The sequence below is a fragment of the Nerophis lumbriciformis genome, linkage group LG11 (assembly GCF_033978685.3).
Source record: "Nerophis lumbriciformis linkage group LG11, RoL_Nlum_v2.1, whole genome shotgun sequence".
Classification (NCBI taxonomy): domain Eukaryota; kingdom Metazoa; phylum Chordata; class Actinopteri; order Syngnathiformes; family Syngnathidae; genus Nerophis; species Nerophis lumbriciformis.
In genome coordinates this window covers 32,594,167-32,614,832 of record NC_084558.2, presented here as the reverse complement: position 1 = coordinate 32,614,832, position 20,666 = coordinate 32,594,167, and the positions used below count along the sequence as shown (strand labels likewise).

At 42.6% G+C, this 20,666-nt stretch overlaps 1 protein-coding gene across 6 annotated transcripts in view; it reads left to right on the top strand.

The window, feature by feature from the left end:
• Positions 1-20,666, top strand: part of gabbr1b (gamma-aminobutyric acid (GABA) B receptor, 1b) — a 580,862-nt gene that overhangs the window by 286,219 nt on the left and 273,977 nt on the right. For 5 of the 6 annotated variants that reach the window (XM_061966778.2, XM_061966776.2, XM_061966777.2 and 2 more), the window contains one exon: positions 10,597-10,763. In XM_061966778.2, the coding sequence (XP_061822762.1) occupies positions 10,597-10,763 (167 nt within the window). Of the gene's footprint in view, positions 1-9,928; positions 9,975-10,596; positions 10,764-20,666 lie in introns of those variants that run through there. The other variant, XM_061966779.2, reaches the window with a different exon arrangement.

Below are 20,666 nucleotides of genomic sequence, written 5' to 3'. Positions count from 1 at the left end.
ATCGGGCGGAAGGCGGGGTACACCCTGGACAAGTCGCTATCTCATCGCAGGGCCAACACAGATAGACAGACAACATTCACACTCACCTTCACACACTAGGGCCAATTTAGTGTTGCCAATCAACCTAGCCCCAGACAATGACTTATAAATATCTATTGCTTAGACATTTGGCATTTCAGAGACAATGCTTACATGTTGTTGTGTGCATCAGAATGAATAGAGGTGGCTAAGCTAAAGCTAGCGCTAGCACAAACAGTTTAGCCCTCGAAATAGAAGACGGTGATTTGTTCCTGTAGCAGAGAGACAGAATGCAACACAAAATCCTAGACAATAACATAAAGAAAATGTACAAAGGTGAAAAGTCATTTCATATGAGGGAAGTAAGCATTTGATCCTGTAACCAGTCAAGTAATCTGACCCCCACAGACTGTGCATATGGCACAGAAATTGGTCCTGTCCCTTTAAGATAGCACTCGTAACTCAACTCGTTATGTGTACAAAAGACACAGAAACATGTTTGTTCAAAAATACACCACCACGGGCAAGACCAAAGAGCTGTCAAGGTACCACTGTAGACCTGCACAAGACTGGATAGAGCTACACGACCACCAGCAAGAAACCTTTTGAGAAAGAGACAGCTACTGATGTAATATTTCATACATGAAAGAAAGTAAAGTTGATTGTGGGAAAAAATTAAGGGGAAAAGGTTAAAATATGATAAAATATATACATTTAATAACAATCAATAAAAACATGATTGGTTAATAAGAAATGATCAAATATAATCTATTTAACCACTTAAAATAAATGCAATGGAAAAAAGTTAACAAACAAACTCACTAAATCCAAGCTAACTCATTCAATTGGGTCTCAATTCTGCGCGCTTGAACGCACCACATCACCCAGATGCTGTGCTGAGTTGCACTCAGTGAGGTTGTTGTCTGAATCCGCTGGCTATAAAAAGCTCCTTAAACCATCCACAGTTCATACATGAGCAGGCGTCGCGGCACGCTGTTTGAGAAACAATGTATTAGGCACATTGTGTGGCCAACAACCGACTTGAAATTTTGACTGACTAGTCACTTGGCCAATCTAAGCAACGTTTCCTCTAGCTAGGAAAACGTTTTACATAGTTTAACTTGTAATTGTGACAAATTGACATTTATTTGGTAAAAAAGTTCTCTTAAGCCACTAATAGTAACATAAGCGAGACGGTGGTGTTCTTGTTAATATTTTTTGTTCGAAAATGTAACTGAGCAAATTACAAATAGCCCCTTTAAAAGGAAAACTGCACTTTTTTTTGGTAATTTTTACAATTTTTTTAGTTAAAAAAAATGCTAGCAAGAGTCGGCTAACAATACAGGTAATAGGGATTCATTTATTCCACCTACGAAGCCTGCAAGACATCCAAAATCCTTCAACAACGTTTTATATACATGATGTAAGTATATTTGTAATGTAGTAACGGGCACACTCATGATAGCGTGGAATAATCTTAATTTTGATTTAAAATTTTTAACACATTTTTCTTAAATTTGGGTAATTTTAAGTATTACTTATTTCTTTTTTATTTTTATTTAATAATTACACTAATTGGTCGTCGTGAGCAGCACTTGGGCTAATGTTAATAGCAGATTAGCTTTATAATCATTCATGAAACCTAGTAGATTGTAGTGATGTCAGTTTGCTGCGAGCCTGACATCGTAGTTTACTAGCTAAATTTGCATTAGTTTGCATGACGAGTCCATCCATCCATCCATCTTCTTCCGCTTATCCGAGGTCGGGTCGCGGGGGCAGCAGCCTAAGCAGGGAAGCCCAGACTTCCCTCTCCCCAGCCACTTCGTCCAGCTCCTCCCGGGGGATCCCGAGGCGTTCCCAGGCCAGCCGGGAGACATAGTCTTCCCAACGTGTCCTGGGTCTTCCTCGTGGCCTCCTACCGGTCGGACATGCCCTAAACACCTCCTTAGGGAGGCGCTCGGGTGGCATCCTGACCAGATGCCCGAACCACCTCATCTGGCTCCTCTCGATGCGGAGGAGCAGCGGCTTTACTTTGAGCTCCCCCCGGATGACAGAGCTTCTCACCCTATCTCTAAGGGAGAGCCCCGCCACCCGGCGGAGGAAACTCATTTCGTCCGCTTGTACCCGTGATCTTGTCCTTTCGGTCATAACCCAAAGCTCATGACCATAGGTGAGGATGGGAACGTAGATCGACCGGTAAATTGAGAGCTTTGCCTTCCGGCTCAGCTCCTTCTTCACCACAACGGATCGATACAGCGTCCGCATTACTGAAGACGCCGCACCGATCCGCCTGTCGATCTCACGATCCACTCTTCCCTCACTCGTGAACAAGACTCCGAGGTACTTGAACTCCTCCACTTGGGGCAAGATCTCCTCCCCAACCCGGAGATGGCACTCCACCCTTTTCCGGGCGAGAACCATGGACTCGGACTTGGAGGTGCTGATTCTCATCCCAGTCGCTTCACACTCAGCTGCGAACCGATCCAGTGAGAGCTGAAGATCCTGGCCAGATGAAGCCATCAGGACCAAATCATCTGCAAAAAGCAGAGACCTAATCCTGCAGCCACCAAACCAGATCCCCTCAACGCCTTGACTGCGCCTAGAAATTCTGTCCATAAAAGTTATGAACAGAATCGGTGACAAAGGGCAGCCTTGGCGGAGTCCAACCCTCACCGGAAACGTGTCCGACTTACTGCCGGCAATGCGAACCAAGCTCTGACACTGATCATACAGGGAGCGGACCGCCACAATCAGACAGTCCGAAACCCCATACTCTCTGAGCACTCCCCACAGGAATTCCCGAGGGACACGGTCGAATGCCTTCTCCAAGTCCACAAAGCACATGTAGACTGGTTGGGCAAACTCCCATGCACCCTCAAGGACCCTGCCGAGAGTATAGAGCTGGTCCACAGTTCCACGACCAGGACGAAAACCACACTGTTCCTCCTGAATCCGAGGTTCGACTATCCGGCGTAGCCTCCTCTCCAGTACACCTGAATAGACCTTACCGGGAAGGCTGAGGAGTGTGATCCCACGATAGTTAGAACACACCCTCCGGTTCCCCTTTTTAAAGAGAGGAACCACCACCCCGGTCTGCCAATCCAGAGGTACTGCCCCCGATGTCCACGCGATGCTGCAGAGTCTTGTCAACCAAGACAGCCCTACAGCATCCAGAGCCTTAAGGAACTCCGGGCGGATCTCATCCACCCCCGGGGCCCTGCCACCGAGGAGCTTTTTAACTACCTCAGCAACCTCAGCCCCAGAAATAGGAGAGCCCACCACAGATTCCTCAGGCACTGCTTCCTCATAGGAAGACGTGTTGGTGGGATTGAGGAGGTCTTCGAAGTATTCCCTCCACCGATCCACAACTTCCGCAGTCGAGGTCAGCAGAACACCATCCGCACCATACACGGTGTTGGTAGTGCACTGCTTCCCCTTCCTGAGGCGGTGGATGGTGGTCCAGAATCGCTTCGAAGCCGTCCGGAAGTCGTTTTCTATGGCTTCCCCGAACTCCTCCCATGTCCGAGTTTTTGCCTCCGCGACCGCTGAAGCCGCACACCGCTTGGCCTGTCGGTACCTGTCCGCTGCCTCAGGAGTCCCATGAGCCAAAAGAACCCGATAGGACTCCTTCTTCAGCTTGACGGCATCCCTCACCGCCGGTGTCCACCAACGGGTTCTAGGATTACCGCCACGACAGGCACCAACTACCTTGCGGCCACAGCTCCAATCAGCCGCCTCGACAATAGAGGTGCGGAACATGGTCCACTCGGACTCAATGTCCAGCACCTCCCTCGTGACATGTTCAAAGTTCTTCCGGAGGTGGGAATTGAAACTCTCTCTGACAGGAGACTCTGCCAGACGTTCCCAGCAAACCCTCACAATGCGTTTGGGCCTGCCAGGTCTGTCCGGCATCCTCCCCCACCATCGCAGCCAACTCACCACCAGGTGGTGATCGGTAGAAAGCTCCGCCCCTCTCTTCACCCGAGTGTCCAAAACATGAGGCCGCAAATCCGATGACACAACTACAAAGTCGATCATAGAACTGCGGCCTAGGGTGTCCTGGTGCCAAGTGCACATATGGACACCCTTATGCTTGAACATGGTGTTCGTTATGGACAATCCGTGACGGGCACAAAAGTCCAATAACAAAACACCACTTGGGTTCAGATCCGGGCGGCCATTCTTCCCAATCACGCCTCTCCAGGTTTCACTGTCGTTGCCAATATGAGCGTTGAAGTCCCCCAGTAGAACGAGGGAATCACCCGGGGGAGCACTCTCAAGTACTCCCTCGAGTGAATCCAAAAAGGGTGGGTACTCTGAGCTGCTGTTTGGCGCGTAAGCGCAAACAACAGTCAGGACCCGTCCCCCCACCCGAAGGCGGAGGGAAGCTACCCTCTCGTCCACCGGGTTGAACTCCAACATGCAGGCTCTGAGCCGGGGGGCAACAAGAATTGCCACCCCAGCCCGTCGCCTCTCACTGCTGGCAACGCCAGAGTGGAAGAGAGTCCAGCCCCTCTCGAGAGAACTGGTTCCAGAGCCCTTGCTGTGCGTCGAGGTGAGTCCGACTATATCCAACCGGAACTTCTCTACCTCGCGCACTAGCTCAGGCTCCTTCCCCCCCAGCGAGGTGACGTTCCACGTCCCAAGAGCTAGCTTCTGTAGCCGAGGATCGGACCGCCAAGTGCCCTGCCTTCGGCTACCGCCCAGCTCACATTGCACCCGACCTCTATGGCCCCTGCTATGGGTGGTGAGCCCATTGGAGGGGGGACCCACGTTGCCTCTTCGGGCTGTGCCCGGCCGGGCCCCATGGGGACAGGCCCGGCCACCAGGCGCTCGCCATCGTGCCCCAACTCCGGGCCTGGCTCCGGAGGGGGGCCCCGGTGACCCGCGTCCGGGCGAGGGAAATCTGAGTCTCGGTTCTTGCATTTCCATAGAAGTCTTCGAGCTGCTCTTTGTCTGATCCCTCACCTAGGACCTGTTTGTCTTGGGAGACCCTACCAGGGGGCATGGAAGCCCCCGGACAACATAGCTCCTAGGATCATTGGGACACGCAAACTCCTCTACCACGTTAAGGTGGCAGCTCAGAGAGGAGTGCATGACGAGTGATTTCTAAATAAAAATAAAAACATTCTAAACACGACTTATGTACATTTTGAGAGATTAGCTGTCTAATCATTCAGGAAATGTATTAATTCTTTAGTTCAATAGGTGCTGGTCTGACATTGTAGTTTAAAACTACAGCTTGTGTGACTCAATAACTCCAAGGTGACGTTGTGATGAATTTACAGAACTCAAACAATCCAAAAAAAAATGCCATTTTAAATTAAAATTATTAACAGACACTTGTAAACATGTTAGCATTTTCATTAATTCTAATAATGCTAGCTTGATTACCTTACTATAGCATGCACAAATATGCATAAAACAATCCTACAGACATCACACACGGGACAGTTTAGTAAGTATGAATTGTTTTGATTATATTGTAAAACACACAAACATTGTTTGCAGTGATGGATGAAGAATCATTTCGAGCAGAAACGCTATACACGGTTATACTTCTGGTTCAAGGCACAAAACTAAAAGTATATTTTTAACTCACAGCCCTTGCAGTGAGCAAACTCGTCCAAAAGATGGCACTATAGCACAAACAGTAATACACATGTTCAGTGTTCTGTTGGCATTACATAAACACTATTTCAAATCAAATCAAATCAACTTTATTTATAAAGCACATTTAAAATTTACCACAGGGGTAGCCAAAGTGCTGTACAATGAACAGGTTAAAAGATAAAACGAGTACCGAGCAAACACAACACAACACAAACAGAACACGATAAAAAATAAATAATTAAAATAGAATTAATAAAAACATAAAAACATAAAAACAGGATCACAGCAGGTGTATTATGGGGCGCCATTGCAGGATGGATATCACTCAGTGTTAAAAGCCATGGAATAAAAGTATGTTTTTAAGAGAGATTTAAAAACAGGAAGAGAGGAGGCTTGTCTAACACTCAGGGGTAGGTCGTTCCAGAGCTTGGGAGCAGCAACGGCGAAAGCTCTGTCACCTCTAAGCTTCAGCCTTGTGTCAGGGACCGTCAACAGCAGCTGATCGGCTGATCTTAAGGATCGGGTGGGGCAGTAAGGCTGAAGGAGGTCGGAGAGATAGGTTGGCGCGAGGTTGTTTAGACATTTAAAAACAAATAAAAGGAGTTTAAAATTGATTCGGTAACGCACAGGGAGCCAGTGAAGGGACGCTAAAATAGGGGTGATGTGCTCACGTCTGCGTGTCTGTGTTAGCAGACGAGCAGCAGAGTTCTGCACGAGCTGCAGGCGGGCGAGGGAGGCCTGGCTAATGCCTACATACAGGGCATTACAATAATCAAGACGAGTCGAGATAAAGGCGTGGATTAATTTCTCAAGATCATGTCTTGATAGAAGCGGTTTCACTTTCGCTATTTGGCGTAATTGATAAAAGCTTTTTTGAACGACGCTGCTGATTTGTTTTTCGAATTTAAAATCTGAGTCAAACTCTACCCCCAGGTTTGTGACAGAGTTGCTGAGATACGGGGTCAGAGTGCCGAGGTCAACGTTGGGGGAGGGAGAGCGACTTGGACCGAACAACATAACTTCTGTTTTATCTTCATTTAGGCTCAGGAAGTTAGCTGAAAGCCAGACTTTGATGTCGTGCAGGCAGTCAATAAGACGTTGAACCGTGTTATTTTGTGCCATGGGAAAATAAATCTGGCAATCATCGGCATAAAAATGAAATGCAATACTGTACTTCCTAAAAATAGAACCAAGGGGGAGAAGGTAAAGCGCAAATAAAATTGGGGCAAGGATTGAGCCCTGGGGGACCCCATGTGGTAAAGGAGCTGTGGACGACATAAAACTGTCTACTTTTACACAAAAACTCCTGTCGGTTAGGTACGACCGGAACCAGTTGAGGGCGGCGCCCTTAATGCCCACACAGTTCTCAAGACGAGTGATTAAGGTGGCGTGGTCGACGGTGTCGAACGCAGCAGACAGATCTAAAAGCACCAGGACAACATATTTACCAGAATCAGTGGACAGGAGGATATCGTTAAAAACTTTTAGAAGCGCTGACTCTGTGCTGTGGAGGGCTTTAAAACCGGACTGGAACAACTCAGTGATACCATTATCCTCTAAGAAGGGCAACAACTGACTGTAGACAACCTTCTCTAATATTTTGGAAATGTATGGAAGATTAGAGATAGGTCTGAAGTTAGAGAGGAGAGAGGGGTCGAGGCTGGGTTTTTTAAGTAGAGGTCGTACCACTGCATGTTTAAACTCTACTGGAACTATTCCAGAAGAGAGGCTACTATTGATAATGTTAAGGACACTTGATCCAATAGTAGCAAGTACCTCCTTAAGCAGGCGAGGTGGGAGGGCATCTGCAGGAGAACCAGAGGGCTTCATATGACTAACTGTGTCACTTAAAAAAGAAAAGGACACCGGCTCAAACTGATGGAAAACAGAAGAGAAATGCAGGGGAACAGAAGGGTCATATGAAGGCTGAGATATTTGTTGAATACAAAACAGTATTGCCATTAGTGAAGAAAAATCCATAAATTAGCAGCACTGTTTTATAAGCCGTAGGGTTCAAAGTGTTGGAAAAAAAGTAGAGGCTTTGATTCTGGAAAATACGGTAAATACAGTAGCTTTCTAATCAGTCATAAAATGTTACAAAATACATTCTAAACATCCATCCATTTTCTACCGCTTATTCCCTTTGGGGTCGCTGGAGCCTATCTCAGCTACAATCGGGCGGAAGGCGGGTACACCCTGGACAAGTCGCCACCTCATCGCACATTCTAAACATGACTAATGTAAACTGTGAAAGTTCATTAGGTGTCTAATTATTCAGGGAATGTAGTCAAATGTATTGAAGTCCGTTTTATGCTATTCTGACATTGTAGTTTATAGCCACAGACGCGTTGGCTAGTGATTTTAAAATAAAAACAACATTCAATACATGGCAATATTTACGCGGCGTAGGACAGGTTTGACTACCTGATAAAACACAAGTGTCATTAATATGACAATCAATAATGCTTATATTTAATTACATGTATCTGCTTTCTGCTCGGTTGTCTCCTCATAACACTTGGTTCGAGGACTTTACTCTTGGTACTTTGGCTCAATCCGAATTCTCCCTGTTCCCCCTTCTTCTTAACCCCCACTCCCTTTAGCTTAAGCATCTAGTGCCATGGCAAGGTGTTAAAAATACGCCCCTCGCCATTCAGACGTCACTCAAGTATTCAGCTTCAACCCCATTGCTGGCTTGTTGAGCCGTGAAAAGATACAATAAACCAACAATTGAAAACGTGGCTTATGTGGCTGTGCTTTTTACTCTTTCTACATTGATACCACAAATAATATAGTTACAGCTCTTTGAGCAAAGTATAATGAAACTAGTTTTATCAAGCGATAACAAATATAACAAACAATTAAAACATAGCCAATACTTACCGGTATATGGTGTAGCAACTGATGAACATCTGAACAAAACCATGAGCCTCATTATTATGAAAATCAATAATGAAGCGTATAACTTACTTTACCAGACTTCTCTTAGTTTGCTTTCTGCCATCGTTTTTAGCAGGCATTGTGTAATATGTGAAGTTTCTCCTTTCCCTCAATATTCTAGGGAGGTCCTCGAGCTCACTTCGCTTCGAACAGGTGTGTCAAACATTCAGAATGCGGGATGAGTTTGCTAAGTATAAAAATGAGCCGAAATTTTTGAACGTCAGAAACTGCTGTTCTTAATGTGTCCACTAGATGTTGCACTAACAATTATTTGTATCTTTGTAGATTATGCTACATTTGTAAACAAAAAAAAACCCCACATGATGTTAGAACACCAGTCGAGGAAAATGAGTAAACTACATCCTGTAATTTGATTTTGATATCTTTTTATCTTGATAGATTGAAAATGAACACCGATGAGTTGACTGATGAGCATTATCACATTTTTTTTTTCCAGGAAGTATAAATATCGACAAATAAAGATAGAATACTATTAACCGTGACATGTAAGTAATGATTTGTACATTTTCAGAATGTGCTTGTTCTATTTTTAAACAAAGAAAACAATCTGAATTTGTCTTTATTTTTAAGTTATCGTGCTGTGATTTTACCAGTCCAGCCTACTTGGGAGTAGATTTTTGTCCATGTGGCCCCCGATCTAAAATGAGTTTGACATGGCTTAGAGGGCTCTACGGCTCCCACACTTGGCCCTTCTCCATTACCTGACGGATAATTCAGACACCACTTGATTGATGTGAACGCACAAAACAAAGAGGGAAGGGCTAAAACATTGGGCTTGGGGGAGTATTCGGATTAAGCCTTAGCCCTTACCTCAACCCTAAAGGAGAATTGTGACATCACTTACTCGACGTGAACGTGCAAAACCAAGGGCGAAGTTCTAAAACACAATCTAAGGGGGAGAATTAGGATTCCGTTTTAGGTCTGTTACAATATCTTTGTGGGATGTGTTGCTCCAAAGGCAACAGGTCAGTGCAGGGCACTTGTGTTGAGGCTTGGTTTAGCTATGGCCTCTAGTGGTGGTCGGACTGAGCCTGGAATAAATTAATTCCGCTCTGATGACCACTGGATGATGATTTGATTAATGAGGGGCATTTGTTAGAATTGTGAAAGTAGTATGCTCGGTGATGAAGGTAGAAAGGTGGGCTGGGGGGGTAGCAGGAGAGCAAATGGGTTGGAGGTGATGCTGTGGAAGATAAATGACGGCTATGTTATGGGAGTGCAAATTCAAAGTGGTTTGTGAAACATAGAAAACAGCCTCCTCCTCCTCCTCCCGCTCTCCCGCCTCCTCCTCTTCCTCCCCTCACCCACACGCGGCCGCTGTGCTGCTGCAGTCAGCCTCAGTCTGCCGTCAGCAGTAAACCTTCTCTCCTCTTCCACCGTCCGTGAGTCCGCATTTGGAATACCTTTTTTTTATCTTGACACCTTTTCCTGCCAGCTGGTTTCTCCTGTTTCGCTCCATTGTATGAAATCAAACAGACGTCGCTCGTGTTCTGCAATGCTCCAGAACCAGTGTGCCCATTTGGAGCCGGGAATGTAGTCCGGTTGACGAACGGATACCAAGTGGCTCCGAGTGTAATCAAACCCTTGCAGGCTTCTTTTGCTGTAATGGATTTTTGATACATTTTTGTTGGCGTTCCTAGAAACGGTCTGAACTTGAGAGTGTCAACACCTTGGGCAATGTTCACAGACAAGTTCAAAGTGCAACTGAAAGAAACATCTGGAAGTTGTGTTACCTTGGACTAACACTGGTTTATTCCTCATCCGACAAAGTCATTACCTAATAGTAATATGTCTGCTTGAGGGTTGATAGATTAATTTCCTCACGCATAAGCCTCAAAAAGTTCTGTTGGAACAAACTAGACTTCATCAAATAGTTTTGAGCCTGAATTGCAGGACCTCCAGCCATCATGGCGCCGCTGAACCGAATCAGCCCTCACAGCGTTTCCACTCTTGGTTTGTCTCTGACTCTGACACTCGCTGTGCTCCTGTCCTGCTCTTGTCCAGCTCTAGGCAAGAAGAAGCTCTACATTGGCGCTCTCTTTCCCATGAGTGGAGGCTGGCCTGGAGGACAAGCCTGCCTCCCTGCCGCTAAGATGGCCCTGGCTCTGGTGAATGAAAGGACTGATATACTGCCAGACTATGAACTGGAGCTCATTCATTATGACAGTATGGTGAGTTTTTTTTTTATTATATCGATGTATAAACTGTATTTTTTGGATAACATACTGCATATACTGTATATTGAACTAAAAACTAATGAGACATTCTTGGATGATGCATTATCATTGGAAGTGCTTTGGATTCCTCTTTGTTGTTTTCTCATATGCTGCCCGAAGCTTGTTTCTTCATTTGTTTACTGAATAGATGAGGAGCACACGTTCTGTCCCTCACTTAACACTTAATGTGTGCTGTGTGGAAAATCAGTACATGTCTTTAACGAACCAAAAGTTAGAACAATTTGATACATGTACAAACCCCAAAACCAGTGAAGTTGGCACGTTGTGTAAATCGTAAATAAAAACAAAATACAATGATTTGCAAATCCTTTTCAACCTATATTTAATTGAATAGACTGCAAAGGCAAGATACTTAACGTTCGAACTGGTAAACTTTGTAATTTTTTTGCCAATATTAGCTCATTTGGAATTTGATGCCTGCAACATGTTTCAAAAAAGCTGGCACAAGTGGCAAAAAAGACTCGGAAAGTTGAGGAATGCTCATCAAACACTTATTTGGAACATCCTCCAGGTGAACAGGCTACCGTATTTTTCGGACTATAAGTCGCAGTTTTTTTCATAGTTTGGCCGGGGGTGGGACTTGTACTCAGGAGCAACTTATGTGTGAAATTATTAACACATTACCGTAAAATATCAAATAATATTATTTAGCTCATTCACGTAAGAGACTAGACGTATAAGATTTCATCGGATTTAGCGATTAGGAGTGACAGATTGTTTGGTAAACGTATAGCATGTTCTATATGTTATAGTTATTTGAATGACTCTTACCATAATATGTTACGTTAACATACCAGGCACGTTCTCAGTTGGTTATTTATGCGTCATATAACGTACACTTATTCAGCCTGTTGTTCACTATTCTTTATTTATTTTAAATTGCCTTTCAAATGTATATTCTTGGTGTTGGGTTTTATCAAATAAATTTCCCCCAAAAATGCGACTTATACTCCAGTGCGACTTATATACTGTATGTTTTTTTCCTTCTTTATTATGCATTTTCGGCCGGTGCGACTTATACTCCGGAGCGACTTATACTCCGAAAAATACGGTAATTGGGAACAGATGGGTGTCATGATTGGGTATAAAAGCAGCTTCTATGAAATGCTCAGTCATTCACAAACAAGGATGGGGCGAGGGTCACCACTTTGTGAACAACTGCGTGAGCAAATTGTCCAACAGTTTAAGAACAACATTTGTCAACCAGCTATTGAAAGGAATCTAGGGATTTCACCATCTACGGTCCGTAATATCATCAAAAGGTTCAGAGAATCTGGAGAAATCACTGCACGTAACATTGAATGCCTGTGACCTTTGATACCTCAGGCGGTGCTGCATCAAAAAGTGACATCAGTGTGTGAAGGATATCACCACATTGGCTCAGGAACACTTCAGAAAACCACTGTCAGTAACTAGAGTTAATGATTATTTGCAAAAAAAAATGAAGTTTCTCAGTTCGAACATTAAATATTTTGTCTTTGCAGTTTATTCAATTGAATATAAGTTGAAAAGGATTTGCACATCATTGTATTCTGTTTTTATTTACGAATTACACAACATGCCAACTTCCCTGGTTTTGGGTTTTGTACCTCTACACCTTGCAGTTCTAGATCACTGAAAACTTCAATTTCATTATTGTGTCCCTGGCATATGGACACCATATCCAGAATAATAACTATTCTATAACACACAATCCGAACTCACCAAAGTACAAACGAAAAACTGGTAATGCCTTAAAGAAGTACAATTTTGAAGAAAAAAATCAGCTTTTCTTACCTTACCTTTGGCACCTGTTTTGGTGCATTGGGGAGCCCCTTAAGTCCCAAAAATATGAAATCAAACCATGGAGGCATGGCAGAGATGTTTTTAAAACAATGTTGCCTTCTTTCAAAGTTGTGTCAAAAGAGTCGTTTGGAATTGTAGACTTATATTTTGCCTTAGTTATGTCAGAGCGTATCTCTATATATGGTAGTGATTTACCTGAAGAGGTTTGTGTGAGTCCACCATTTTTATCCATTTGTAGTACAAAGTTGTAGTCAGTAAGTTCCCTATTTTTCTCTATCCTCTTGTTGTGGGGCAGACTGGCTCGTACATGCACATGCATGCTAAACTCCTCCACCTTTGTAATTTCTAATCTATATCTAGTCGACTTGGAAGCGCTGAAAACTACAACATGGCTGACAGGGTGGAGACACAGTCGAAGGGTTTTGGCCGAAAATCATAATATGACCCCTTTAAGTTGCATTTAAACATTTTCTGATGACACCTCGTGACCACAGCAGTTCATAAAATTATGTTTATGACACAGTAAATTGAATTATGCTGGCAGGTTTGTTCCTGGATACTCTCTAATAAGCTTCTGCCTTGGAGACTTTCTATCCATAAGTAACATGCAGCTATAATTATTTGATTTATTTGTTCTTATTTTCAAATGTGGTGTTTTAGACTACAATATTGTTCAATTACGTATGTCTAGCTTGTGTGATATTGTGTGCTTATGTGTGTGGATGTTGTATAGCTACTAACTGCCAGGCTAATAGCCCACCATGTTTACCTTTTGTAAATGACTTCACTAAAATACAAGAAAAGTGCAACCTTGTGTGCATATTGCAGGACATTTAGCTGTTAACTGTCCGTCCAGCTTTGCACAAGGAAACGTGCTGCAGGCTTGCTTGTATAGGAGTGCTTATATCAGAAATGTTAAATGTTAGCTGATATAATCTGATCCTTTTTTTTTTCATTTTGGACTGATATCCGATTGTCTTTTCCTTTCAAATATTAGATCTGGGTTATTCAACATTTTCCAGGCCAAGGACCTGCAAACTGATGGAGCTAGGACCCCATTCGTATGTGTCTTGTATAAAATTGTATTTTAAGTTAAACTGGTCCTAAAGGTAGCTTGTTATTGTGCAATATTCCTCTAACGAGGAGGGACGGCTGAATACAGGTGGTCCTCGGGTTATGAATAAGTTTTGTTCTACACAAAGATGTAAGTCGAGTTTTAGTGTAAGTCAGATCTTATACATACTATATACATGAATTAACTCCTAAGTCAATCATACCGTACACAGAACACATTAAAGATATTTGCAGTAGTATCTTTTTTTTTTTAACCCCTGCTGTTGTTGTTCATATGTTTGTTTCTTTTTAAAATATAGTCAGGAAGGATAATCTCCTCTTAGGGATCTTGTAACAGCACAGAATCAATGAGAACTTTAGCATTCATGAACATTGGTTGGTTGTATGATGTCTAATGTTTTTTGGGCCTGATCTACTAAGATTAAAATAACATGTGTTAATAGCGTGTTCAGACTTGGTGTGTTGCGTGTGATCTACTAAGACTGTGTACAAAATTGATGTACAGCTTAAGTTGTTCAACAGTCCGGGGTCTCCGTTGTGGTATTTTAGGCTTCATAATGCGCCACACATTTTCAATGGGAGACAGGTCTGGACTACAGGCAGGCCAGTCTAGTACCCGCACTCTTTTACTATGAGCCACGTTGATGTAACACGTGGCTTGGCATTGTCTTGCTGAAATAAGCAGGGGCGTCCATGGTAACGTTGCTTGGATGGCAACATATGTTGCTCCAAAACCTGTATGTACCTTTCAGCATTAATGGCGCCTTCACAGATGTGTAAGTTACCCATGTCTTGGGCACTAATACACCCCCATACCATCACAGATGCTGGCTTTTCAACTTTGCGCCTATAACAATCCGGATGGTTCTTTTCCTCTTTGGTCCGGAGGACACAACGTCCACAGTTTCCAAAAACAATTTGAAATGTGGACTCGTCAGACCACAGAACACTTTTCCACTTTGTATCAGTCCATCTTAGATGAGCTCAGGCCCAGCGAAGCCGACGGCGTTTCTGGGTGTTGTTGATAAACGGTTTTCGCCTTGCATAGGAGAGTTTTAACTTGCACTTACAGATGTAGCGACCAACTGTAGTTACTGACAGTGGGTTTCTGAAGTGTTCCTGAGCCCATGTGGTGATATCCTTTACACACTGATGTCGCTTGTTGATGCAGTACTGCAGTGACGTGCGGTCACTAGAGGCAGGTGAGGCGGGGCCTCACCTGACATCATGGAAAGAAAAAAAATGTAAAAAGAAAAAAAATTAATTAAATTGTTATATGTATCCAGTGATTATACTATAAAGTTATTTTCCATTTAACTTCACCAGTTTTAGATTATTTTTTATTCAAAATCGCTGAATTTTCACATTTGCCGTTCAAATACTGAGAAGAGACGGTGCGGTGAACAGCAGCCAGTTGAGGCGCGTCACTCAGTGCCGCAACATGGATTGCGGACTCGGCTAACTGCTGGCCTGCTGTGCAGTGAGACCGTATTGCTATTTGAATTATATTATACATTTCCATAGTTTAGTTAGCTGAGGTATATAATGTACAGTGTATTTTGTCAACAACTGTATGTGTGTAAAGTATTTATTGTGCTGAGCGATCATAAAACTGCTGCGAAGACGCACTGGCTGAGGCTCGCGTAACCCCGCCTCCTGGTGCCGGTTAAGGCACCTCCGCGGCAGACTTCACCCCGCGACGAGAGCGCCACACCCAACCCTCCACGTGCAAGACCGAATCCACCCAAAAAAAGTCACTTAACAAGAAGCCAAAAAGTGCAAAAACAACATTGCTCGCGCCGGAGGAGCCGTGAACGACTGGAGGGACACAACATTAGGTACACCTGCAGACTGCAGCACGGATTTCATATTTCATTCATTCACAACTCCTCCAACACGAACACCACTGTTCCCGCACTTATAAGTAAAGGTAAGACCATAATAAAGTTTTTTTTAATTACATGTGCTTTTTTGTGTGCTACAGTTTGTATGTGTAAAGTTAAAGTTAAGTTAAAGCATGGGCGTCACTAGCTTTTAAGGACAGGGGGGGCTTTGCCCCCAGGAGATGCACAGGATGCAAGCGAATGTTACGCACGAGCACAAAACTTCACAAACGGCTAACAAAGACTTAGAAATTATTCATTGTTATTATTATTTTTTTTAAATGCACGGGACGAAATGAAATGCTCCCCGGGATGATGGCTTTTAACCATATATTTTCTTTTTCTTTATGTATTTATTCATTTTACATTTTATATTAAATGTCTTGGTTTTTCCTCCCTCTGAAAATCCTATTAAATGTTTAACAAGCCATCCTATAATAATAAAACAGCTATTAATGTAACAATACAATAAAACAAATATATTTAATGATATTTTTTTCATTATTTTAACAATAGGCTTATGTATATTACTTTATATAGATTCTACAAGAAACACAAAACTTAAAAAATAAATGATTTACAATTGCACACACAAGGTTTTGTGCAGCTTCACTCATTGTAAAGGAAGATAATGTGCTTCGTACACCTGCAGGACCGCAAGCAAGGTCGCAGAGAAAATGCGGGCTGGAATTTGAGTGATGTGGGCATTTTCTATATGAACAAGTGGAATGGATTGGATACCGACGCACGAAAGTGGCTCTCTACCTTACGCTACGAAGTGAGGGGAAACTGAGTGAATAATAATAGGTTATATGATTATTTATTTAAACTCATATTTGGGCCACTTTATAATGAATATGTCGGCATTTATTTGTAAAAAAAACACCAAATCATTTAGGGGGGCTTAAGAATATTTTAGGGGGGCTTTAGCCCCCCTAAAATAGGCCTAACAACGCCAATGAGTTAAAGTACCAATGATTGACACACACACTAGGTGTGGTGAAATTTGTCCTCTGCATTTGACCCATCCCCTTGATCACCCCCTGGGATGTGAGGGGAGCAGTGGGCAGCAGCGGCGCCGCGCCCGGGAATAATTGTTGGTGATTTAACCTACAATTCCAACCCTTGATGCTGAGTGCCAAGCAGGGAAGAATGCTGGTATGAGCTTTTAAACATAACCCGTTAACTGCTGCCAATCAAATGGTGAATAAGATACTCTTTACGGTTCATATGTTTGTAAATCTGACTGTGATGAAGTCAGTGCCTCACCAGCCATCAATCTCACCGCACGTCACTGGAGTACTGCCTGAGGGATCAAAGGTCACGGGCATAGCTGCTTACGTGCAGTGATTTCTCCAGATTCTCTGAACCCTTTGATGATATTACGGACCGTAGATGGTGAAATCCCTAAATTCCTTGCAATAGCTGGTTGAGAAAGGTTTTTCTTAAACTGTTCAACAATTTGCTCACGCATTTGTTGACAAAGTAGTGACCCTCGCCCCATCTTTGTTTGTGAATGACTGAGCATGTCATTGAATCTACTTTTATACCCAATCATGGCACCCACCTGTTCCCAATTTGCCTGTTCACCTGTGGGATGTTCTAAATAAGTGTTTGATGAGCATTCCTCAACTTTATCAGTATTTATTGCCACCTTTCCCAACTTCCTTGTCACGTGTTGCTGGCATCAAATTCTAAAGTTAATGATTATTTGCAAAAAAAAAAAAATGTTTATCAGTTTGAACATCAAATATGTTGTCTTTGTAGCATATTCAACTGAATATGGGTTGAAAATGATTTGCAAATCATTGTATTCCGTTTATAGTTACATCTAACACAATTTCCCAAATCATATGGAAACGGGGTTTGTACATTTAAAACACTTCCTTGTGGTCCACATACCATGTAATGGTAGTTCTTTGATCAACATTTTGCAAAGATTGTTTTAAAGTAAGTACCAATGATTGTCACACACACACTAGGTGTGGTGAAATTTGTCCTCTGCATTTGACCCATCCCCTTGTTCACCCCCTGGGAGGTGAGGGGAGCAGTGGGCAGCAGCGGTGCCGCGCCCGGGAATCATGTTTGGTGATTTAACCCCCAATTCCAACCCTTGATGCTGAGTGCCAAGCAGGAAGGTAATGGGTCCCATTTTTTTATAGTCTTTGGTATGACTCGGCCGGGGTTTTGAACTCGCAACCTACCGATCTCAGGGCGGACACTCTACAGACCGTCTTCAAGCTGTTTTCTGACTGTCTCTTTAGGATTTGCTATTTTGTGGGTGTTCTTATTCACATGGCTCCTGTTGTAGTTATTAGCAATTCCATATACAGTCTACTGACATATATAAGTTAGAATTGTCAGTTACTTTGTACTACTTAGGCAACAACTGAGGATGAATGCCCCACAACGAGAGAATAGAGAAAAACAAGGAGGCTATTGACTACGGCGCAAACTACGTATGCGGGCGCACGCAACTTTTCGGGACCTAGGCAGATCCCAAATACAGAACTGGGGGTACCAACAGATAAAAATAGAAACAAAAAAACCGAGTCAAATCGAAACAAATATGCCAGATCATTTATTTTAATAGGTGCTAGTTTGGGGTCCTTATACACACTCCATAATAATACCCGTATGTTGAAGCACATTACGTCTGACTATGATCTCTGTTATGCGCCAACAATCAATTTAAGCAGTTGGACTTTATAGCTTACCAAAGTTGTACTAAAACATTTTGACACTTTTTTGAGTGCTGTGTGTAATGTTCTATATTCTCAGTGAAACATCACAGTTTTGGTCTTAAAGGTCCTTACCCGAGTCATTTATTGAACAGGCGTCAACCTGCACTCCATATGTATCTCTTATGTGTGACTGCACATCTACAGGTCACATTTAATCATTACACCATGTACCATATAAAATTGGTTTGAGGTCAGCACAAGCAAAGTTAATATATGCACAAGGCATATAAGGGGCAATGTCGATTTTTGAAAAAATGAAAGGATTTTAAGTAGGCCGTATAGTCTGAAAAATATGGTAATTTTCAAGTTCTTATTATTGCGAATGCACAATTAGTTTGCTTTAATTAAACATTTTTTTAAACATTATACTTTTTTAAACAGCTCAACACAAAATGGGCATAAACACACTTTTAATCAATATTTTTTTTAAATTACCCGCAGTGTGTTGTAATCTTGCCAGATATTGTATTTTGTAGGAATACAGAATTTTTATTCCTGCTGTAGAAGCACTTACATTCAGAGGAGAGGAGCTACATCATGTTTAGATATCAGTTACACACATTAATAACAAAAAATGTGGATTGTTACATTCATGGTTTGATTGTCAAATATGTTTGGTAATGTAAAATGTGACATTTCTTACCTAAATAAATTATTGATATTCTGTACATAACATATTGTACAAGTTGATGGTATTCATATCTCTGCATAGCAATGTTTAAATCTTCTCTATTTATTAATAAAATGTAATATTCAGACTGCTAAACCTTCTGTAAATGCGGACTATCAATCAGAACAGGTTATAAAATAATATACACTTTATTTGAATTTACCAGGTATAAATATACATTACAGAACAAAGCATGATCATAATGTAAGATAAGCTTTCATTTTGTTATTGTAGTTAGACCGGATTTGATGCGTAGCGCTATTATTGTGAAGCCGGAAGTATGTCAATCAATCAATCAATGTTTATTTATATAGCCCTAAATCACAAGTGTCTCAAAGGGCTGCACAAGCCACAACGACATCCTCGGTACAGAGCCCACATAAGGGCAAGGAAAAACTCACCCCAGTGGGGCGTCGATGTGAATGACTATGAGAAACCTTGGAGAGGACCACATATGTGGGTTACTTCTCATACTTGCCAACCCTCCCGGGAGACTCCCAAATCCCCCCCCCCCCCTCTAGTGGAGACCGAAAGCATTGGACGTCGAGTGGGTCTGACATAATATTGTGAAAGTCCAGTCCATAGTGGATCCAGCATAATAGTGAGAGTCCAGTCCATAGTGGGGCCAGCAGGAAACCATCCCTTCTCATACCATGTGATTGGTATGAAAAGAGGTGTCTTAATGACATGTTTTGACTAAGTGAAAGTAAAAAATGACTCTAGACTTCCTGCTTACCCTTTCTTTTCTGCTGAGCTTTTATTCCATCTTACTAAAGCAGTTAGTGTAAGAATCTACATTTTATGTTATCAATGCACTCAATCGTAATCCAAACAGGGAAGTAAAGCTCCATCTCTCTGCAAGCGGCAAAGCGTGCACCAATGATGCCGTCTCATGGCGATCCAAGACAAAGTAGTCTTGTCTTGTTGGGAGAACGACTTGCCATCTTTGGACATTGGATTTCCATAATGTACTATTTTCTTTGGGCATTTCTGCTCGCTATTTTCGAGCTTGTGGCTCAACAGTAATTGAACGCCAGTACATCTTCCGCACTCCGGAATGGACAGAGGGTCAAAAAGGAGTCAGTGCATTAATTGCGTGCTAAAAAAAATTGCACCATGAAAGGAACTTATCGTTAAAAGTGAACTGCCCTTTTCTTTTCCATTTCATTCACAATCTTTATGTAAGACAAGAATACATATGGTTTTCTTTTTTTATGCATTCCAATTAGTAAATAAATGCAAGCAAAAGTGTTTTTACACTAGAGCCTATTAGAGTCGCTTTATTCTGCCTATAATGTAATTACAAGTAATATTTACGGATGTTGCTCATTTTAAGCATAAAGCGGCGCATTAATTTGGCAAACGCATCAGAGCCTTCGCTTTTTCTTTCAACAACATCACTGATTACTACTCACTGCCGACTTCATGAGAGCCAACAAACAATAAAACATCACATATACAATATCTGCTCTCACTGGGATGCCAACTTTTAGGAAGTTGATATAGTCCTGTTTAGATGAAGATTGAATCATAATCCCCGTGTACCCCGCCTTCCGCCCGAATGCAGCTGAGATAGGCTCCAGCGACCCCAAAAGGGACAAGCGGTAGAAAATGGATGGATGGATGAATCATAATCCTTGCCAAGGGTTAAAAAAAAGGGTGGGTGCAAACCAACGTCTTT